Raw genomic sequence first — 24,911 nt, forward strand, 5'->3', positions numbered from 1 at the left:
TTCGAGCCCCACGTCGGGCTCTGTGCTGACAGCTCGGAGCCTGGACCCTGCTTCAGATTCTATGTCTCCCTCTCTCTCTGCCCCTCCCCTACTCATGCTCCGTCTCTCTCTGTCTCAAAAATAAATAAAAACATTAAAAAAAAATTTTTTAAATAAACAACATCAAATTTTTTCATACTCTGGAATAATATTCTTTTACCCCAGATAGAATCATAACATTGTAACTCTTCCCTAATATTTCAGGTGAGTGTAATTGTTAACTTCTAAAAAATTATTTTTAAAAATGGTTTTATTCAGTATTAAATTTGAATAGTTATTTTAAATGATATTTTAATTCTTTAAAGTATATTTTCACTTAAACTAAAAATATGGTATAATGACATAAATATCAAAATATTATATAGTTCTGTTACATATCTTTATAGATAAAATTACTCCACAGGGTGCCTGGGTGGCTCAGTTGGCATCTGACTCTTGATTTCGGCTCAGGTCATGATCTCCAGCTTATGGGTTTGAGCCCCACTGCCAGTGCAAAGCCTGCTTGGGATTCTCCCTCTCTCTCCTTTTCTCTGCTCCTCCCCTGCTCACATGCTCTCTCTCTGTCTCTCAAAATAAATAAACTTTAAAAAATAAAATTACTCCTGACATTACTGATTACATATTCAAATTAAAAGCAAAGCTAGATATTGACTGTATTTGCCATTTTATACATAAACATATGTATTATATAAATTATATAAACTTACAAAATATTTATATAATATACAAATATAAAATTATATAAAATGCTTTATAATTACATTTGTAAATACTCAATATATGTTAAGTATCCATAATCCCTAATCCCAAGTGTCTGAAACGGGGAAGCTTTTTAGAACTATATTAAAAATTAATCTAGATCATTTTTCAATATGTCACTTTGACATTAGACATGTCATCAAGCTATTTTTTTTTAAAACTGTAAGTGATAAAGATCACATGTCCCTAAAGGGATCTTGAAGAAATTAGTATGAGAAATGAATCAAAAAGGGAACAGTAATTGCAAAAAAAAAAAAAAAAATGCTCACTGTAGCACACTTAACTGACACTTTGACAAATAGCATTCCAGTCTAACAGAGATGACTTCCAGAAAACACACTTTCAGCACAGTACGCTTCAAAATGTTTAATGATGGACTCTTCCCACATAGTGACCTTAGCTAATCAGTATTTAGTAATAATTTGACAGAGATAAATCAATGCTAGCACAATCTTTCCATTTCCTTTTCTATTTTTTTTAACCACAGAAATTCATATAAGCTCTTTCAGAGCTGCAAGGAAACAGAAATAAAGTCTATGCAATCTCCTCCTTTTACAGAAGAGGAAACAGAAGCCCACAGCTCTTTCATACTCATTCCAGTACTCTTTTCCACATTATCTACCTTACAGTTCTCTTCTCTGTTCCATCTATTCAAATCACTAATGCAATAAAAAATTGTCTACTCAAGTTATACTTTTAAAGTCAATTACAATGAAAAAAATAATTGTGAGTAAATTTGAATGGTATATAATACTGCCACCCTCCTCCTCGTTCAACGACTTGGTGCCTGTATTGTTCTTTTTCTATTTTGTAGGTCAAGACCTGGTAGGTAAAATCCTAAAATCCTGCTATTCTACCATCACCTGATAGCACCAATCACTCAGAATTTTTGTCTTCCTTATAAATTCAAATACTTAAATTCCCAGTCCTTTACTCCTGCCCCAAACTAAGTTAACTCAAAGACAATGACTTATATTTCTAGTAAGCAATTCAAGTACACATAAATTTTGCTGCTGTGTCCAGTGTGGTAGAGCATCAGGCTTTGGAGTCCTACAGATTTGTCTTAAAATCAACGCACTCTCATTGTCAAACTCAGGATTTAGGCAAATTACTTAACCTTTCTGAGGTGCATTTTTCTCACCTGTAATTACATCTCAGAGAATTGTAATATTAAACTAGATAAGCCTAGCATAAAGTAGAAGTATTCAAAATGTTATTCTAGGGGCGCCTGGGTGGCTCAGTCAGTTAAACATTCGACATGGCTCAGGTCATGATCCCAGGGCTCATGAGTTCCAGCCGCACATTGGGTTCTGTGCTGACAGGTCAAAGCCTAGAGCCTGCTTCAGATTCTGTGTCTCCCTCCCTCCCTCTCTGCCCCTCCCCTGCTCACACTCCATGTCTCTCTCTCTCAAAAATGTATAAACATCAAAAAAAAATTTTTTTTAATGTTACTCTATTTTCTTCTTTCACATCATCTCAAACAAATACAAAATATCCAGGTAATAATTGCCAGTTAAACAGTTATACTTTTAAAAAATATTTTTACGCCTGCTTCTGTTAAATAGTAAATAGAGCAGTCATTAACCAGCTGGCACCAAATAAATAATAATTGGACACATCAGTGATGATAAATGATAAAGTGTGACAAAGCCTAGAAAATGACCAAACAGAAGATAAACAGCTTTTTTTTTCTTTTAGAAATTCTTCTTCACTTTAAAAACTCCTCTTTCCTTTACTCTTTTTTTTTTTTTAAATATTTATTTATTTTTGAGATAGAGAGAGACAGAGCATGAACAGGGGAGGGGCAGAGAGAGAGGGAAACACAGAATCTGAAACAGGTTCCAGGCTCTGAGCTGTCAGCACAGAGCCCGACGCGGGGCTCGAACTCACGGACAGTGAGATCATGACCGGAGCTGAAGTCGGACGCTTAACCGACCTAGCCACCCAGGCGCCCCTTTCCTTTACTATAAAACTCAATGTTACAAAACAGCCCTTCATAAGTTTACAAGAATTGAAATTATACCATGCATACTTTCAGACCACAATGCTATGAAGCTTGAAATCAAACACAGGAAAAAGTCTGGAAAACCTCCAAAAGCATGGAGGTTAAAGAACACCCTACTAACGAATGAGTGGGTCAACCAGGCAATTAGAGAAGAAATTAAAACATATATGGAAACAAACGAAAATGAAAATACAACAATCCAAATGCTTTGGGACGCAGCGAAGGCAGTCCTGAGAGGAAAATACATTGCAATCCAGGCCTATCTCAAGAAACAAGAAAAATCCCAAATACAAAATCTAACAGCACACCTAAAGGAAATAGAAGCAGAACAGCAAAGGCAGCCTAAACCCAGCAGAAGAAGAGAAATAATAAAGATCAGAGCAGAAATAAACAATATAGAATCTAAAAAAACGGTAGAGCAGATCAACGAAACCAAGAGTTGGTTTTTTGAAAAAATAAACAAAATTGACAAACCTCTAGCCAGGCTTCTCAAAAAGAAAAGGGAGATGACCCAAATAGATAAAATCATGAATGAAAATGGAATTATTACAACCAATCCCTCAGAGATACAAACAATTATCAGGGAATACTATGAAAAATTATATGCCAACAAATTGGACAACCTGGAAGAAATGGACAAATTCCTAAACACCCACACTCTTCCAAAACTCAATCAGGAGGAAATAGAAAGCTTGAACAGACCCATAACCAGCGAAGAAATTGAATCGGTTATCAAAAATCTCCCAACAAATAAGAGTCCAGGACCAGATGGCTTCCCAGGGGAGTTCTACCAGACGTTTAAAGCAGAGATAATACCTATCCTTCTCAAGCTATTCCAAGAAATAGAAAGGGAAGGAAAACTTCCAGACTCATTCTATGAAGCCAGTATTACTTTGATTCCTAAACCAGACAGAGACCCAGTAAAAAAAGAGAACTACAGGCCAATATCTCTGATGAATATGGATGCAAAAATTCTCAATAAGATACTAGCAAATCGAATTCAACGGCATATAAAAAGAATTATTCACCATGATCAAGTGGGATTCATTCCTGGGATGCAGGGCTGGTTCAACATTCGCAAATCGATCAACGTGATACATCACATTAACAAAAAAAAAGAGAAGAACCATATGATCCTGTCAATCGATGCAGAAAAGGCCTTTGACAAAATCCAGCACCCTTTCTTAATAAAAACCCTTGAGAAAGTCGGGATAGAAGGAACATACTTAAAGATCATAAAGGCCATTTATGAAAAGCCCACAGCTAACATCATCCTCAACGGGGAAAAACTGAGAGCTTTTTCCCTGAGATCAGGAACACGACAGGGATGCCCACTCTCACCGCTGTTGTTTAATATAGTGCTGGAAGTTCTAGCATCAGCAATCAGACAACAAAAGGAAATCAAAGGCATCAAAATTGGCAAAGATGAAGTCAAGCTTTCGCTTTTTGCAGATGACATGATATTATACGTGGAAAATCCGATAGACTCCACCAAAAGTCTGCTAGAACTGATACATGAATTCAGCAAAGTTGCAGGATACAAAATCAATGTGCAGAAATCAGTTGCATTCTTATACACTAACAATGAAGCAACAGAAAGACAAATGAAGAAACTGATCCCATTCACAATTGCACCAAGAAGCATAAAATACCTAGGAATAAATCTAACCAAAGATGTAAAAGATCTGTATGCTGAAAACTATAGAAAGCTTATGCAGGTAATTGAAGAAGATATAAAGAAATGGAAAGACATTCCCTGCTCATGGATTGGAAGAATAAATATTGTCAAAATGTCAATACTACCCAAAACTATCTACACATTCAATGCAATCCCAATCAAAATTGCACCAGCATTCTTCTCGAAACTAGAACAAGCAATCCTAAAATTCATATGGAACCACAAAAGGCCCCGAATAGCCAAAGTAATTTTGAAGAAGAAGACCAAAGCAGGAGGCATCACAATCCCAGACTTTAGCCTCTACTACAAAGCTGTCATCATCAAGACAGCATGGTATTGGCACAAAAACAGACACATAGACCAATGGAATAGAATAGAAACCCCAGAAATAGACCCACAAACGTATGGCCAACTCATCTTTGACAAAGCAGGAAAGAACATCCAATGGAAAAAAGACAGTCTCTTTAACAAATGGTGCTGGGAGAACTGGACAGCAACATGCAGAAGGTTGAAACTAGACCACTTTCTCACACCATTCACAAAAGTAAACTCAAAATGGATAAAGGACCTGAATGTGAGACAGGAAACCATCAAAACCCTAGAGGAGAAAGCAGGAAAAGACCTCTCTGACCTCAGGCGTAGCAATCTCTTACTCGACACATCCCCAAAGGCAAGGGAATTAAAAGCAAAAGTGAATTACTGGGACCTTATGAAGATAAAAAGCTTCTGCACAGCAAAGGAAACAACCAACAAAACTAAAGGCAACCAACGCAATGGGAAAAGATATTTGCAAATGACACATCGGACAAAGGGCTAGTATCCAAAATCTATAAAGAGCTCATCAAACTCCACACCCGAAAAACAAATAACCCAGTGAAGAAATGGGCAGAAAACATGAATAGACACTTCTCTAAAGAAGACATCCGGATGGCCAACAGGCACATGAAAAGATGTTCAACGTCGCTCCTTATCAGGGAAATACAAATCAAAACCACACTCAGATACCACCTCACGCCAGTCAGAGTGGCCAAAATGAAGAAATCAGGGGACTATAGATGCTGGAGAGGATGTGGAGAAACAGGAACCCTCTTGCACTGTTGGTGGGAATGCAAATTGGTGCAGCCGCTCTGGAAAACAGTGTGGAGGTTCCTCAGAAAATTAAAAATAGACCTACCCTATGACCCAGCAATAGCACTGCTAGGAATTTATCCAAGGGATACAGGAGTACTGATGCATAGGGGCACTTGTACCCCAATGTTTATAGCAGCACTCTCAACAATAGCCAAATTATGGAAAGAGCCTAAATGTCCATCAACTGATGAATGGATAAAGAAATTGTGGTTTATATACACAATGGAATACTACGTGGCAATGAGAAAAAATGAAATATGGCCTTTTGTAGCAGCATGGATGGAACTGGAGAGTGTGATGCTAAGTGAAATAAGCCATACAGAGAAAGACAGATACCATATGGTTTCACTCTTATGTGGATCCTGAGAAACGTAACAGAAACCCATGGGGGAGGGGAAGGAAAAAAAAAAAAGAGGTTAGAGTGGGAGAGAGCCAAAGCATAAGAGACTGTTAAAAACTGAGAACAAACTGAGGGTTGATGGGGGGTGGGAGGGAGGGCAAGGTGGGTGATGGGTATTGAGGAGGGCACCTTTTGGGATGAGCACTGGGTGTTGTATGGAAACCAATTTGACAGTAAATTTCATATATTAAAAAAATAAAAAAAAATAAAATAAAACAAAAAAAAATAAAACTCAATGTTTTCTTAGGCCTTTGAAGTCAAAGTCAAAACATTAATGGGAAATGGAGCTTGACAGAGGATGAATAACCACTATTTGCTGGAGTCAGTGATTTCCACAGGAAATGAATATGAGTTTATAATAATGGTGATAATTTGAATTTAAAGGGCACCTTTTGGGGAAAGAGTTCTCTGTATTCTTTCTACTCTATAATTTATCATCTATCATACAGGAGAAGTAGGGATTATACTGCTATATGGAGCAATTGTCTAAATTAATGTGTGAAATCATAAAACTCACATTTGCTGAGCATCTTAGAGTGTGACATACTTTTCCAATTAACAATGAAGACTGGAATCCAGATCTCCATTACAGCAATACAGAAATAAACTGCAACATTTTAACACTTTCATAAATTCTAGTTTAATTATTTTATATTTTACTTAATTACATTTAACCAAGATGAATGTTATAACAACTCTACTGCTTATCAAGAATTGAATATAGGGGTGCTTGGGTGGTTCAGTCACTTAAGTGTCCGAACTTCAGCTCAGATCATGATCTCACAGTTTGTGAGTTCGGGCCCCACGTGGGGCTCTGTGTTGACAGCCCAAAGCCTGGAGCCTGCTTCTGGTTTCTGTGTCTCCTTCTCTCTCTCTGCCCCTCCCCTGCTCGTGTTCTGTCTCTCCTTCTCTTTCTCAAAAATGAATAAACATTTTAAAAAGAATTTAAAATTTTTTTTTAAAATAGGGGTACCTAGGTGGCTCAGTCAGTTAAGCGTCCGACTTGGGCTCAGGTCATGATCTCGTGGTTCATGAGTTCAAGCCCCGCATTGGGCTCTGTGCTAACAGCTCAGAGCCTGGAGCCTGCTTCGGATTCTGTGTCTCCCTCTCTCTCTGCCCTCCCTAGCTCACATTCTGTCTCTGTCTCTCTCAAAATATAAATAAACATTCAAAAAATTTTTTTTTAATTAAAAAAAAAGAACTTAAGCTTTAAACTATGCTAAATAATTTCCTACAATGTTCTATTAACTCCTTCTATCATGTGTATTTTTATCTTGTCCCATTCTTTTGTGAATTTATTTCTCTTTTCCCACCTGTACTTTTCCACCTGTACTCTGATGTGATCTCATTTATCTCACACACTTTAGAACCTTGCCCCATAAATTATACCTACTTTTTTACATCGCCCTCTCAAAATAGTCATTTTGTAACATGACTTTCCTGACTCCCTCTGCCATTCTTAGAAAAATTAAGCTCTTATCCCTCAATGATCCTAGATTATTTCCTTCATACCACTAGTATAAATGAAGAGACATGCTGGAAGTGATATGACTGAAAGAAAGGGTACCAGGGCTCTTGCAATATTCAAGCTATGAGATCCTAGGCATATTCCTTGACCATTCTGAGCCTCTGCTTCTTTATCAAATAGGGAAAAATTAACAACCCATTCTACACGGATATAATGAGGATTAATGAGAACAAATATAAGGCATATATAATTGGCTTTTAACACAATGTATATACTTTGTTGTAGAATGGTCTGTTTGTCTGTCTACTCAGATCAGTGGTTCACAATTTCTTTTAGAATTTTTTTAAACTCCGGGAAATCCAAATAGTCCTCTCTCAACTTACTGAAATCAGCGCCCTTGATTGCAAACTCCTTGAGGTCAATGAAGTCATATATTGCAATTTTTGTATCTCTGCATCTCCAATATCTAGCCCAGAACCTTTCATATATTAGATGCTTAATATATCCTCATAAGAGCAAAGAGTATTAAGCTATAGGTATTAAGTAGAGAAATTACCGGGTATGCAAACTAAATTTCTTTTTTCAGCAGTGAACAATATTTTACAAAATCACATTGTTTGGGGTATTTTTCTAGCTATTTCCCCAGTATAATCTCATTAGTAGCTAGAAAAAGTATACAATTGTTTATAAGTTCTTTTCTTCCAAGAAGTTCAAGGATTTTTACAAACATTTCTCACCAATCCCTAGAACATCTCTGATGTAACTGGAGATAAAAAGGAAAAAAACCAGAATATGAATCCATAATCCACGTGAATTCCTAAATTCATAAATGCCACTCAGCAAAACTTCCATCTAATTTTTCAATTTGTGAACATTTTGCCACCATTTCCTTTCTAAATACACCTGAGTTACCTATTTACTCATTACATCTGGATATGCTGGTCTGGAACATTATTATTTGCTCAAGAAAGCAAAATTTTCAGAAAGTATTCTACAGAGTAAGCGACACACAGAGCTACATAAAAATGACAACTCTAGGGGCGCCTGGGTGGCGCAGTCGGTTAAGCGTCCGACTTCAGCCAGGTCACGATCTCGCGGTCCGTGAGTTCGAGCCCCGCGTCAGGCTCTGGGCTGATGGCTCGGAGCCTGGAGCCTGTTTCCGATTCTGTGTCTCCCTCTCTCTCTGACCCTCCCCCGTTCATGCTCTGTCTCTCTCTGTCCCAAAAATAAATAAAAAATGTTGAAAAAAAAAAAAAAATGACAACTCTAATTCCTTAATAGAAAACTGATTGTTCAGGCTACTGAGTTTATTTCAGACTACAAGATATTTAAGAATTAAACAAACTATTTTCTTCAAATTTTAATAATCAGAGACCAGCAGCCCAATCACAGCTTTAACTTCTTTCTGCTCCTCATCATTTTGTTCTTTTGTACCCTTTCTGACTGCCCAGCCAGGAAACATTCTCTTCCTTCTCCGTATTAACAGAATCCCACTTGTGTTCAGGCAACATTGGGCTCAGCCCCAGAGGATGAATCATGATTCATCTTAGCCAATCAATTCTGTTCCCCTTTATCAATAATTGGTATAAAATTGCACCTGTGGTCTAGACCTGACCAATAAACTGAAAAAAGTTGCCAGGGATTCTTTCCTCCTTGATGAGACTGCAGCAAGAATAGGCTCATTTGACCCCAATTTCCCTGTACTTGAGAAGCTGCCAGGTTGAACTTGATGCTTACAGCTATGCCACTCTCTTGAGATCATGAGTGGAAGACCAAGGAAACTTTAGAGATCCTCACTCTACGCCCAGACATAAGTGAGTCTCTATCTTCAGGCTTCCTGTTGCATGAAATGCTATTTTGTCTAAATCACAAAGAGTCAGATACCGCGTTCCTTGAAGGTGAAAGCATCTTAATTAACACAAACAGACCAATAAATCATGCAAGAAGGGAAGTAGAGATTAATTACTGAGCACTTACTATTACATCTGTAATCTCATTTAATCTTCATAAAGCCAAATGAAAATTACTAATCTTTTCTTTAGTTTTTATAAAACTAAAGCTTAATAAAGTATAGTTAAAAAATAACAAAGCTGAAATTGGAATCCATACCTGACACCAAACTTCGCAGTCTTTTTAAAAATATAAAATCCCTTCCTCCTAGTTCATAGCTCTTGTTAAAAAGACAAATCAGTAAGTTGATATGTTACAGCGAGGAAACTTAGGGAGACCTAAGGAATATCAAGTATTCTTACAACCTTGTCATAGGATCTGCAGCCCTCAACTCTATTTTGTATCAAAGTTAAAGGGGGAAAAAGACAAAAATATGTGTATATGTGTATAAAAAGTTCCAGAATGTCTAGTAGAGTGGCCAAAATCCTGTAACAAAAACTAGGATGGATTTTAAGTGTAATACTCAATTTTTCACAAATTAAAAAAATATGAAGTTAACTACAAGTATTTCTTAAACCAAAAAAATAACTTCCTTATTTCAAACTATTCCATTAACCAAGTATCTATCAATATAGAAACCACAAAGTTAACACTTCCTCAATTCTCATCTGTTCACGAAAAGTGATTCAGCTTAAATCTTGGCAACCAAAAAAATTATATAAATACTAAGATTCAATGAGGTCATTTTTTATTTAGAAATTTACTAGAACTGGGTGTTCCAGGCTATTTATAATGTCATCTCAACCAGAAGTATGTTCACCTTATATTGTCTTTATTAATTTCTAATTGAGCTTAATAAAATAGGCATGCCACATTTGTGACCTGAAACACACACAACTTACCTTCCCACATGCTCTGCAATGATGCCTCCTTTTGGTGAATGTGAACCTGGCTTCACATTTCATGCAATTTGGAGCCTGAGAATCTGGTACCCACACGGGAGCCACCTCACCCAGAGTAGTAAATGGCTTCCTGGCAGAAATTCCAAACTGACCAGCTCTGAGATCATTATCTGGGCTTTCTGGAGCTAATGCAAGGCACGGTCTACTGGATATCCCAGACTCGTAGCTTTCTAAATGTTCCCCATTTGTATCAGCAATAGTGATGTTTCCCAAAGAGGAATTGCATACATTGGTTGCTGAATTTTCCCCTAATTTTGCTTTTCCAAGAACATCATTTTTGTTTTTAATATTATTTCCACTATTTGTAGGAAGGTCATTTTGTAAGTGGTCAGACAATGGCTTTGGAATTTGAAGTTTAAGATTAGAAGGTTGCTTGGGTCTTGCACCACCAAAAGGAACACTGATAGACTGCAGGTTTGCTACTATCTTAGGTGAAGATTGCCCAAGCACTGATGGAACTTGGCTACAGAAACTGTGTAAATAATTTTTCTTCATTAGGTCACCAGTGCTGTTTAAAAGTAGACCACTCCCTTCTGTGGCTTCATTTCCTCTCTGTTCATAAATATTTGAGTAGCATTCTGATTTGCTCTCTTCTATTTCCTTTTCTTCTGTTACTGAATCTTCTTTGGAGGGTAAAGTCTTTGGAACAAAACAAACAACTGGGCTCTGCATTCCATAGGAATCACAATTAGATACAGAATTTGCTGCTGGTGTATCCATAGTGGAGAAATCGCATCCTTCACTTTCATTCATGCAAGTTCCTTTTAAATCTAGACCTGCTTCAGCCATTCTATCACACTCTCCTCCATTATCACTGTAAATGTCCTCAGGCTGATTCATCTGCAGAAACTTCTCATTTTCTTTATTTATTTGGCTGTCATTCATATCATTTAGCTTAGTCAATTTCCAATTAGTCATCTCCTGAGAATCAGAGAAATGCTCTGTCATATTAAGAAGTTCTGTAGTGTCAAGTATTTCTTCATGTCCACAACCTTCCTTTTCATCAGCTCTAACTTCACTGGACACAAGGCAATCTGAAAACTGTTCACAGTTATCATCCCTTCCAGACCCATTAGGCATGTCTGTTTTGGGAAGCAAAGGTAAACCAGGTCTGATGGATTCTTCAGTTGTTCTCTCCTCTGCTGGCTCTTTTGTCATCAAAATCCCCTCACTCAGATGGGAAAAGGAGTTTGGACTCCCTGGATCTGTCCTAGCAGAACTGGTTTTGCAAGTGAGAACCTCATCTGGTATATAGTTCTCTTGCTTTTTAGCAGCAGAACCTTCTTCATCTGTTCCCTGGGATGAGATTACTGAATCAATTGTTAAACTTGTAATCACAGACATGGAGGGATCTCTACCTACATTTTCATCATCCTTTAATTGTGAGGGGGAACAGACACTGGCTAGATTATCAGATGAAGTAGTACACATATGTTTAACAGAATCCCCCACTGCACTTGGTCTATTCAACAGATCCATTTGTTTCTCTGAATTCATATCTTTTCCAGTGGACCCATTTATACTAAAACTAAATTGATCAGTTTGTCTGCTTTCGTCATCCAGTGAACAGCTAAAAGCATCCATGAGGGACTGACTATTGTAATTATTACAATCCTGCAAATCGCTCTGTAATGTCCTCTTATCACAATTATGCATGACGGCTACAACAAGAACATTCTTCTCATCTGGCAGACAAGCTAGATTTCCACATTTTTTTTCTCCCACTTCGACAGCACTGCGTTGATCATCTCGATTACAGTTCCTTTTAATTAACTGATCTTCTGCAACGGCATTTTCATCAATCCACATTGTGTTAATCTCTGGATTCAGAGGATACTCCTGTCCATTTGCACAATGGTCCTCTCCCTCTGTGGTCAGAGAAGCTGAATGAGCCAGAGAGAAGACTTTCAATTGTGGCTGTGACTCATTAGAAACTGCAGGTTCATTCACACTGGCCAATGCAGGGTTAAATGATAGTCGGTGAGAAGGGGAATCTAGAATCTTATTCCACTTGGTATCCAATAAAATAGGAGAAACTGTTTCATCTGAAAAAATAATTACAATAAGTTTGCTGGTGACACTGGAAAAGCTAGGACTCAGTTAATCAACTACATTTGCAAATACTCTGAAAATAAAATATTCCTAGGATATCTAAAAAGAGAATATTTCTAGAACATGGAGTTTCTAATTTTTAGCTAGGAACAAAAAAATATTATTAAGACTATTCCTGTATTACATGTCAGTTTGGAAAAGAGGTCATTCATAAGGGGAAACAAGTATAGCCTCAAACACAACAATCTGAGAGAGCAATAAGAAGAAAATCAGTTTGGGTTGAAAAAGAATTAGTGTAAGGAAATAGTAAAAAGCAGCTAGAAAGGGCAGATTGGAAAGGCAGAATATGTGGAGAATGGTCCTGAATCCTCTAAGTGTTAAATCCTGAGTTGACCAAATGTAGGCTAGCAGAGACTTGAGATTTAGTAACATATGCTTCCTTTAAAAAAAGAAATCATTATTTCCAAGATGGTTCATGGAAATAAAAAAGAATTACTGCTTCTTACAAGAATATTTAATATTCAAACAAGAATGATCAGTTATTAAAATTTCATTATTCGACCACCTACCACGTGGGCATACTGTTAATTATCTAGTGTCATCACCATCCATGTGTGCTATATTTTTCATTTAAAGAAGGAAATTAACACAAAATGAAAAATCACTCTATTTAAAATATACTTTGAAAGACACCAGGCTACACATTGTAGTTTTAATGCAACTTTAAATTTTGGGGGCTCCTGGGTGTCTCAGTCAGTTAAGCATCTGACTTTGGCACAGGTCTCACAGTTCATGAGTTCAAGCCCCGCATCGGGCTCTGTGCTGATAGCTTGGAGCCGGAGCCTGCTTTGGATCTGTGTCTCCCTTTCTCTCTGTCCTTCCCCTGCTTGTGCTCTGTCTCTCTCTCTCTCTCTCTCTCTCAAAAATAAACAAACATGAAAAAAATGTAAAAAAAGTTTTTTAATTTTACAATTTTTTTTAATTTAAAAAATTCTAAAATTAAAAAAAAATAGCTCAAAACAAATAAACAACATAGTTCCAAACAAGAATGTGGCTTCTGAAGTTCTTCTCCTTCTAGGGAGTTATTTTTTATAAGCAAATGCTGTATTTTTGAACTAAAAGACAATTTTTACTGATTCAATGAAAATGTATTCAAAATCAACTATATACAAAATACCCTACTAGAATCTACGTTAGTCACAAAGAGAATCATGTAATGAACTAACAGTTTTATGAGAGTCAATGGTATTCTAGAAGTATATTATTCATGTGATTAGGTGTAGCACCTGTGTAGATATCTTATGACAAATAACTGTGATACACAGAGGGCCAAACCAAAGAAAGGATTGAGAAATTATTTGTATAAATGATTGAAACAGAGAGGAAAACACACCTTCTGCCTTGGTATGTATAAAACCCATCTAGATCCAATAAAATCTCAAATTATTAATTTTTACATTTACATGAATCCTATGGCTATGGAGTAGCTTCAGGTCATCAACAGTAAAATATGAGAAGAGCACGCTATTCCATGTATCATTCCTTCTCCCTTTTCTTTCCTAACCCCCATAATCCCATATTCTTTTTAAGGTTTGCTCTATCATAGACCCAAAGCAGTAAAGTTAAAACTAATCTCTCTTCCCAACTACTATCAAAGAACAACCTGAATCACTGGATATAGTAAAGGTTTGGAGATCATTACTAAAATCATGGAGTTCAGATGGAAATATACCAAATTGTAAACTTGTTACATGCCATTTCCCCTTAGAAACAGAGAACACCAAGGAAGGAAGGTGAGGTAAAAGAGATTTAATTATGGCTTATCCATTCAAGTCATACTCAGAGGGAAATTTAAAGAAAAGTTTTCCCTAAACGAAGTGAATCTTAAGCTGACAGTTTATTTAACCATTTTGGCAGTAACTTAAAAATATAAATCTTTTAAAATTAGTTTAAAATGTATCTTTACTTTTTTGGTCAATCAATAGGCAATAAGTTATTTTTCTTAGTTTAGAAATACAATCACACATTCTAAAGCTTTTCTTGATCATAAATTGGTTGTATAAAGAGAGTTTAGGCTCTAATATCATACTGCCTGGATACTTATCATCCTGCCACTTATCAGCAAACTAACTTTGGGGAAGTTGCTTAATCTCTCTGTGCCTCTCATCTGTAAAATATAGATAAAATCTACTTTCATGGGATTATATTAAAGATTAAATAATACAGTCCATATAAATGCGTTAGCATAGTATCTGGCACATAGTGCTCAAAAATGTTCGTTCCTCCTCTGGGTATTAAAATATAATACTATTATCATTAAGTCACTTTACCCAGTTTTATTTTTTTTAAGTGTTACATACTCTTAAAATCCCCCATTCTCCATATCATAAATATATTCAAACAGATTCACCAAAGTAAATTCTCACCTTCGTTTTGTTCAAATTCATCTAATACCTTGTCCAGGTTGTAAGCTTCTGCTTGGAAGTAATTCTCCATCGGTGAGGAAACACCACTTAAGAGACTTGTTTAAACTTTCTAGAAAGTAGATCAAATTTGTATTATACTTTCAATTACTAAAATATAATTTATAGACATTACAACTGATAACAAATATAAATGATCATGAAACTGTTATGAACAATTATACACCCACAAATTGGAAAACCTGAAGGAACTAGATAAAGTCCTAGATGAATATAACCTACCAAGAGTGAATCATGAAGAAACAGAAAATCTGAAGACCAATTATTAATAAGGAGATTGAATCAGTAATTAAAAATCACCCAACAAAGAAAAGTCCAGGATCAGTTGGCTTTACTGATGAATTCTACCAAACATTAAAAAAAGGATTAATACCAATGCTTCCCAAACTCTTCCAAACAACAGAAGATGGGGGGAACACTTCTAAACTCATTTTACAAAGCCAGCATTACCCTGATACCAAAACCAGATAAGGACACTACAAGAAAGGAAAATTACAGGGGTGCCTGGGTGGCTCAGTCAGTTAAGCGTCTGACTTCGGCTCAGGTCATGATCTCGCAGTTCATGAGTTCGAGCCCCATATCGGGCTCTGTGCTGACAGCTCGGAGCCTGGAGCCTGCTTAGGATTCTGTGTCTCCTTCTCTCTCTGCCCCTTCCCCACTTGTACTCTGTCTCTCAAAAATAAATAAATATTTTTTAAAAATTAAAAAAAAAAAGGGGGGCGCCTGGATGGCTTGGTCGGTTGGGCGTCCGACTTTGGCTCAGGTCATGATCTCACGGTCCGTGAGTTCGAGCCCCGCGTCGGGCTCTGTGCTGACAGCTCAGAGCCTGGAACCTGCTTCCGATTCTGTGTCTCCCTCTCTCTCTGCCCCTCCCCAGTTCATGCTCTGTCTCTCTCTGTCTCAAAAATAAATAAACGTTAAAAAAAATTTTTTTTTAATTAAAAAAAAAGAAAGGAAAATTACAGTATCCCTGATGAATATATATACAAAAATTCTAAAACAAAGTATTAGCAAACCAGATACAATAATACATTAAAAAGACCATATGCCATGATCAAGTGGAATTTACTCTGGGACACAAGGATGGTCCAATATCTGTGAATCAATGTAATACACCACATTACAAAATGAAGGGTAAATCATATGATCATCTCAATAGATGCAGAAAAAACATTTGGCAAAATTCAATACCCAATTGTGATAAAAACCCTCAATCAAGTCAATCAAGTGGGCAGAGTAAGAACACACCTAATAAAAGCCATCTATGACAAGCCCAGAGTGGACATCATACTCAGCAATGAAAACCTGAAAGAAAGCCTTTCCTTTAAGATCAAGAACAAGACAAGGGGGATGCTCACTCTCACCACTTGTATTCAACATAATACTGGAATTTCTAGCCAGAGCAATTAGGAAGAAAACAAAACAAAAAGTATCTGAATCAGAAAAGAAGAAGCGAAACTGTCTGTACTTGAAGCTGACATCATATTCTATACAGAACACTCTAACACTCCACACAAAAAAACCTGTTAGAATAAATGAATTCATTAACTTTGCAAGATTAAAAAGTCAACACTGTGCCTACTGGCTGGCACAGTAGGTAGGGAGAGTATGCAACTCTTATTCTCTGGGTCATGAGTTCAAGCCCCATATGTAGAGTTACTTAAAATTTTTAAAAAAAAATTTTTAAGTCAACACACAAATTTAGTTGGGTTTCTATACACTAACCCCAAATAATCAGAAAGAGAAATTAAGCAAACAGTATCATTTACATCAAAAAGAATAAAATTTCTAGGAATAAATTTAACCAAGGAGGTGAAAAATCTGTACTCTGAAGACACAGATGAAATAATCAGAAGACACAAACAGATGGAAAGATATTCTGAGGCTCATGGATTGGAAAAATTAATATTGTTAAGATGTCCATACTATAGATTCAATGCAATCTCTATCAAAATTCCAATGGCATTTCTCATATATACATACATACACACACACACACACACACACAAACACACTCATCCAGCAATTTGTTTGAATCCACAAAAGACCCTGAATAGCTGAAGCAATCTTGGAAAAAAAACAAAGCTAGAGCCTTCATAATACCTGATTTTAAATTATATTACAAAGCTATAGTAATCAAAACAGTATGGTGTTGGCATAAAAACAGACACATAAATCAATGAAACAGGAAAGAGAGCCCAGAAATAAAACCACACATATATGGTCAATTAATTTATGACAAAAGAGCCAGGAATATACAATGAAGAAAGGATAGTCTCTTCAATAAATGGTGCTGGGAAAGCTGGACAGGCACATGCAAAAGAATGAAACCATATATAGAGATCATTTCAACAAGCGCCTGGGTGGCTCAGTCAGTTAAGCGTCCGACTTTGGCACAGGTCATAATCTCACGGCTCATGTGTTCGAGCCCTGTGTCAGGTTCTGTGCTAACAGCTCAGAGCCTAGACCCTGCTTCGGGTTCTGTATCTGCCTCTGCCCTATCTCAAAAATAAATAAACATTAAAAAAAAAGATCAATTCAACTCAACATGGATTAAAGTCTTGAACATAAGAGCTGAAACCATAAACTTCCTACAAGAAAACACAGGCAGTTAAGCTCCTTGACATTGGTCTTGGAGATGATATTTTGGATTTGACTCCAAAAGCAAAGGCAAGAAAAGCAAAAATAAACAGGTGGAACTACATCAAAGTAAAAAACTTCTGCACAGTAGTGGAAACCATCAACAAAATGAAAAGCAACCTACTGAATAGGAGAAAATATTTGTAAACTGTATGTCCAATAAGGGGTTAATATCCAAAATATATTCAGAACTCAAACAACCTGATGGCAAAAAACCCAAACAACCCAATTAAAAGTGGGCACAAGATGAGTAGACACTTTTCAAAGAAGACACACAGATGGCCAACAGACACATGAAAAGATGCTCAACACAATGAATCATCAGAGAAATACAAATGAAAACCACAATCAAATCACACCTGTTAGAATGGCTAATATCAAAGAGACAAGAAATAACAAGAGTTGGTAAGGATGCAGAGAAAAGGGGACCCTTGTGCACTGTTGATGGCAATGCAAACTGTATGAAAAAGAGTATGGAGGTTCCTCAAAAAATTAAAAATATAACTGCCATATGATTCAGCAATTCCTCTATTAGGTATTTATTTTAAAAATAAAAATACAAACACCACAACTTCATATATATATATATATGTATATATATATATATATGTGTGTGTGTGTGTGTGTATATATATATATGTGTATATATATATATATATTTGTATATATATATATATACACACACATATATATATATATATATCAAATCATTATGTTATACAGCATAAACTAATACAATGTTATATGTCAATTATATCTCATATAATTGCGAAAAAAGTGAAAAGAATATAGATTAATAAAAATATTTATAATTTTTATATAACAAGTATCCTTGTATACTTAAGATGTTGGATCCAGTTATTTATTAATATTTTATACATAGTGACTATGAAATGCTGAGTATTGTAGGTATATGTTAAATGTGCTAGATTGTATGTGGTAAGAAATTTCATTTATGCTCTTACCATTGGACAGTTTAAATGTTCAGTCTTTATCAGAATAAAAAGTAATCTTAAGTATACAAGGATAAAATCTCTTATAAATCTATTCAGACCATTTAAAGTATAAAACCTATCATCCCACTAGAGGTATTCTAAGATCTTTAAGCTAATAAAGTCTAGAAACCTGTAAGCTAACAATTATCAAAATGTAACTGCAGGAGACAGACTTGGTGCATTTGAATACGATATGTTTCAAAAGATAAATTCCAGATGTTGAGAGAGGAATCACTTCTTTGAGATAAAACTACATTTCTATTTAAAAAGAAAAGTTTTATTTTATTTCTTCTTTTTTTATTTAATGTTTATTTTTGAGAGAGAGAGAGAGAGAGAGAGAGAGACAGGGGGCGAGCAGGGGAGGAGCAAAGAGATGGAGACACAAAATCCAAAGCAGGCTTCAGGCTCTGAGCTGTCAGCACAGAGCCTGATATGGGGCTCAAACCCATGAACTGTGAGATCATAACCTGAGCTGAAGTCAGACACTTAACCAACCGAGCCACCCAGGCGCCCATTATTTTATTTTTTTAAAGTTTACTTATTTTGAGAGAGAGAGAGAGAAAGAGAGAGAGAGACAGACAGACAGACATGTGTGCATGAGCGGGGCAGGGACAGAGAGTGGGAGAGAGAGACAGAGAATCCCAAGCACAGGGCTCAATCTCATGAACCGTGAAATTATGAACTCTTGGTCCAAAAGCAAGAGTTGGACATGTAACCAACTGAGCCACCCAGGCACCCCCATAAATAAAACTTAAAAAAAAAACCTATTCCCAAATGGAAAATGATAAAGTTCAAGCAAGCATGGGGATAAGGGACATTAGTTCTAAAATGTTAATGATAATTCTGACTTGGTTATTCTCTCTAGTAGGTTTTTTAAAAAATAATCTCTGTACCCAACATGGGGCTCGAACTCATAACCCAGAGATTAAGACTCAGATGCTCTACCAACTGAGCCAATCAGGTGCCCCTTGGTTACTCTTTTTAAACCTCTTCTTTTCAAGTACAATTTCTTAGTCTTTCTTGGTGTTAATTGATTAAAAAGCATCCTGTGAGCACATATACTAGGTGTATCACCCACTTAACAGAATGTCAAGAGCACACAGTAGTTGTTAAATAAATATTAGCCCATTTTCCCCTCTATTATCATAATCCCCATGCTTATCTCCTTAATTTCTCAAAATGTTCTTTTCAAACTGAAAATTTTACTTGGCTTCTTATTGGTATATAGAAAGGCAGATGGGAGGGGAGATAATTTTACAATTCCCCTGAAAATTCTAAGTAAGGAAAACATGAAGAAGAGGGAAAATCAAGAATGTAATATCCTGTTATTACAAATTTTAAGTTAAATATAAAAAGTGGTGAATTTTCTTTGATTTCTAGTGTTTCCTCTCTGAGGCATAAAAAAGCATCAATATTATTTCTTTCATTTTACCAATTAAAAAAAAAGCTCAGGGGATTAAATGGGTTTATTCAATCATTTCCGCATGATTATTCATTCAGTCAACTTTTATTTATTGATTGGCTCCTGTTAAATAAGTTTAAGTAGACAAATAGGCTACATAGTTTTTCTTACCTATCTTTTGTGTCTCATGATTTATAGTTCAAAATAATTTTCATATTATGCCATTTTATTCTGATAAAGACTGAACATTTAAACTATCCAATGATAAGAGCATGAATTAAATTTCTCACAACATACAATCTAGCACATTTAACATATTCCTACAATACTCAGCATTTCATAGTCACTATATATAAAATATTAATAAATAATTGGATCCAACATATTTATTGTGCATCTCCTGTATGCAAGGTATTGTAATCATTTCAAGTCTCAGACATCATCCTTAACATTGAGAAGCTTATAACTTAATGGTAAACAATACAAAAAAAGAAAAGTAATATAATAATAAATGATTTTAATAATAACAGTATAAGAGACCCAAAGTACTACTTGATTACTTTGTCAGATCAAATTAACAGATAAGTGCTACAGAATAAGTATTATAAAAGTTCAAGAAATGGGCAGGATCACCATTTGAATGGTCAAAAAAGGCATTATTTATGGATTTGAGCTGGGCCTAGAAAGGTGGATACAATTTTAATGAATATTTCAGATGGCAAGATGCAGAAGTAAAATTTTTTTTTTTTAATTTTTTTTCAACGTTTTTTATTTATTTTTGGGACAGAGAGAGACAGAGCATGAACGGGGGAGGGTCAGAGAGAGAGGGAGACACAGAATCGGAAACAGGCTCCAGGCTCCGAGCCATCAGCCCAGAGCCTGACGCGGGGCTCGAACTCACGGACCGCGAGATCATCGCGGGGCTCGAACTCACGGACCACGAGATCGTGACCTGGCTGAAGTCGGACGCTTAACCGACTGCGCCACCCAGGCGCCCCTGCAGAAGTAAAATTTAAAACAGGCAGAGACATACAAGGAGTGACCTAAGGATAGGCAATTATTGAGGGATCAGGGAAACTGGAGCAAGAATTTATTCATATAGTTAACATTAGGACATAGTTGGAGAAGCAGACAGGCATCATATCATGCAAGCCTTGGAATGCCAGTCTGACAAAGGTCCTGCATATACTTTTAAGTAATGGGAAGCACTATAGCACTTTCACAAACCTTTATTATAGTATATTGTTATAATTGTTCATTTTATTATTAGTTATTGCTGTTAGTCTCTCACTTTACCTAATTTATAAATTAAACTTTATCATAGGTATGTATGTACAGGAAAACACAGTATATATAGGTTTTGGTAGTATCTATGGTTTTAGGTACCACAGGGGATCTTGGAATGTATCCCCCATGGATAAGGAGGGGGACTCCTGTGCAAACAGCTGATCAAGAAGCTGTACTAAACTCCAATGATAATTACTGTTGCAGGCCAGCATCAAAAATCCTAAAATCCTAAATCCTAAATCCTAAAGCCCTTAGGTAAATGGTTACTAGGAAAGAAAATATTCACAGTGCCTCAAAGTATTAATCCACAGATTATTAATCACAAAGGAGAAAATATGTTTACAGTAAGAAGATATGATAATCACTACCTAAACCAAATGATCAAATTTAGGGTTACCAAGAGTTTAACAAGCTGCCATGATGGTGCTCGCTTTGGCAGCACATGTACTAAAACAAGCTGCCATGATGTACCTCTTGATATGATGCAATGAGAAGTTTAAAACATTAAGAACATAGTATTCTTGCCAAAAATGTTTAACCTGAATTGAATCATGAAGAAACGATTTGACAAATCTAGAATGTGAGGCATTCTATAAGACAACTGTTCCGAACTTTCCAAAAGGTTCAATGTTACAAAAACATCATTCCAAATTTAAAAAGACTTAAGAGATTTAATAACCAAATTCCATGCACGAACACTGGCTGGATCCTAAATCAAGAAAATACATATACACATACACAGCAAAAAATCCCACGTAGGAGACAATCCAGGAAATTTGGACTATGTATCAGGTGATACGATAAATTAATAACCATTTTCTTAGCTGTGATAACGACATTTTGATTTTGTAGGAGAATGTCCTTACTCTTAGGAGATGTCTGCTGAATTATTTAGGGAAGAAGTGTTGTAATATCTATATTTAACTTTCAAATGATTCAGAAAAAGAAAAGTATGTGAATGTGTGTATGAGTGTAGGGGAGGAGGGGAAAAAGAGGAAGAGAGTGAAAGGAGGGAGAGAGGAGGAGAGGTGTTCAAAAAAGAAACAAGAGGCGCCTGGGTGGCTCAGCTGGCTGAGCATCCAACTCTTGATCTCAGGGTTGTGGACTCAAGCCCTATGTTGGGCTCCGTGCTGGGCATGAAGGCTACTTAAAAAAAAAAAAAAAGAAAAAAAAAAGAAGCAAAATGGTAAAAATTGATGAATCTAGGTGAAGGATATATGGGTCTTTATATTATCTTTTCACTTTTCTTTAGGCTTGAAATTTCTCAAAAGAAAAAAAAGAGTATACTGAGCTGGTGGTAGGAAGTATTCCTTCCCACTATGAATATAGAAATTCTAGAAAAATAGATTATCTTAAAATAGTTTATACAGCCAAATTCAAAAGCAAGAAAGGGAAATACACAAATCCATAAACCAAAAAGAAACCAAGCCACAGCAATGAGTGAGAACTGAAGGGGTCGCAAAACTAGGCAGCAACCTTCAGGCCTAGGATCAAAAGTTAGCAGGGAAGATGGGAATTATTGGCTGCAAACTTAAAGAAGTTTCTACAGTGTAAGGGGCCAGACTGGGCTCTCTGAATAAAGCTGGGAGCTGGAGGAAAAAACTATCCCAGGTGGCTCCAAGACTGAGCAACGGAACAGGATGGAAGAGCACACCAATAAAATCACCTTTCAGAAATTAGAATTCCTAACCTGCCCCTCACTCAGGATTGGGAATGATATTAAATCTTTCTATAAATGAATGTAACATGGTTTATCTCCATGGTTACTCAGCTTTTATTGTGACCTGTAATAATGTTTTTAATTTTTAAAAGTCATGAAATAATGGGATAGTGGGGAGAGGAGGGTGCATGTGACTATAAAGGGGTAGCACAAGGGAGATCTCTGTGGTGACAGAATCATGCTGTATCTTCAACTGCAATGGTGGTTACACAAACCTACATGGGACAAATGAGAGGGACACACATTCATGAATATGCTCACAGCAGCTTTATTCACAACAGCCAAAAGGTGGGAATAACCAGATACCTATCAACTGATGAATGGAAAATCAAGTGTCAATTTCCTAGTTTATGTTTTCTATAATTATGTATAATATGTAAGCAATGAGAAAAACCGGGTAAATGAAGGGTACACTGGGACTCTATACTATTCTTACAATTTCATGTGAATCTATAATTACTACAAAATAAAAAGCTGGAAAAAAATAAAAATGAAAGAGAAAAAGTTATTAAAAATTCAACAGACATAGGAGCAGGATGAAGAGAGCATCTGTGTAAGGGGGAGTCAGAACCCAAGTATAGTAAAGTAGATGTCCTTGTGTTGGGGTGGCCCAACATAAGATGTCAGAGACCCAACAGTGTAAGAAAGCTGTCTATGCAGAAGGACAGCCCAGGTGGGGTATCAGAACCCAAGAGAGGCAAGGAAGGCATCTACATGAAGGGGATGGGGAGTCAGAGCCCAAGTGAGTAAGAAGAGACCACATGCAGGAGAGGTAAGGAGGAGATGTAAGAGCACAATCCAGAGTGGCAGGTCAGAGCCTGAGCAGGATAAGAAGGGTCAGGGGAAGGAGACAGTGATAGGAGACTGGTTACATGCAGAGACAGATCAAATAACTGACTACATGAAGAGCAACCAGGGCAAGGTTTCTCACTATTAGAGAAGGGAGTTAAAATGCACACAAAGTGAAGGCCAGAAAGAACCCTGCAGTGTTGGTTTGGAATTCGAGATATCAGTATGAACTCATAGACCTCAATAAACATAGACACTTATAGCAATAGATATAGATGTAAATGGTGTGTGTGTGTGTGTGTGTGCACTTGCTTTGGCTCTCTGCAGAGAGGATCTTAGAGCAGCAAATCTCCATCTCTAATCCAAGTAGCAATGAGCATGTACCTAGCACCAGATTTGGTATCTAAGTATTGTTATCCACTAAAAGGAAGCAGGGTTCTATGGAGAAATGGCTGATTCCAGAGCTGGAGTAGAAAAAATACAAGAGCTCTGATGAGGATATAGGGAAATATGAATTCTCACACATTGCTAGAAAGAAAGTAAAATGATGTCACAACTTTGGGAAATAGTTTGGCAGTTCCTCAAAAAGTTACACCTCATGGCATAGCTAGTCCACTCCTAGGTTTATGCCCAAGAGAAATGGAAATACAGTCACACAAAAACTCATTCATGAATACTCACAGCATCATTCATAAAAGCCAAAAGGTGGAAACAACCCAAATATATATCAACTTATAAATGGATAAATAAAGTGTGGTATGGTATATCAACAAAATGGGATATTATAGGACAATTAAAATAGATGGTGTACTGCTGCTATATGCTACAACATGAAAGAATTTTGGAAATATTAAGGTAACTGAAAGAAGGAGACACAAAAAGCTATATACTGTATGATTCCTTTTGTATGGATTGTCCAGAATAGACAAATCCAAAGAAATAGAAAATTAATTAGTGACTGTCAGGTGCTGGGGGGAACTGGAGAGAAACAGGAACTGATTACTAATGGATACGAGATTTCTTTTTGGGATTATAAAAATGTTTTGGAACTAGACAGTGATGATGACTACATAACTCTATAAATATATAAAAACCCCTGGACTACATATTCTTTAAAAGAGTGAATTTTATGGTATGTGATTATATTTCAATTAAAAAAAAAAAAAGAGCCTTGAATATCTTGCATGCTGGAAAGCAAACATGTACTCCAA

The 24,911-nt window shown here is 36.3% G+C and overlaps 1 protein-coding gene across 3 annotated transcripts in view; it reads right to left on the minus strand.

The window, feature by feature from the left end:
- The window catches only part of ZFYVE9 (zinc finger FYVE-type containing 9), a 140,780-nt gene that overhangs the window by 111,507 nt on the left and 4,362 nt on the right, over nt 1-24,911 (minus strand). For all 3 annotated transcript variants that reach the window (XM_019449299.2, XM_019449298.2, XM_019449297.2), the window contains exons 2-3: nt 14,811-14,919; nt 10,273-12,377 (exon numbers count right to left, since the gene is read on the minus strand). In XM_019449299.2, the coding sequence (XP_019304844.2) occupies nt 10,273-12,377; nt 14,811-14,880 (2,175 nt within the window). In that variant the 5' untranslated portion in view covers nt 14,881-14,919. The remainder of the gene's footprint in view (nt 1-10,272; nt 12,378-14,810; nt 14,920-24,911) is intronic.

This window comes from Panthera pardus, unplaced genomic scaffold, assembly GCF_024362965.1.
Source record: "Panthera pardus isolate Hobbes unplaced genomic scaffold, ASM2436296v1 HiC_scaffold_11, whole genome shotgun sequence".
Lineage (NCBI taxonomy): Eukaryota > Metazoa > Chordata > Mammalia > Carnivora > Felidae > Panthera > Panthera pardus.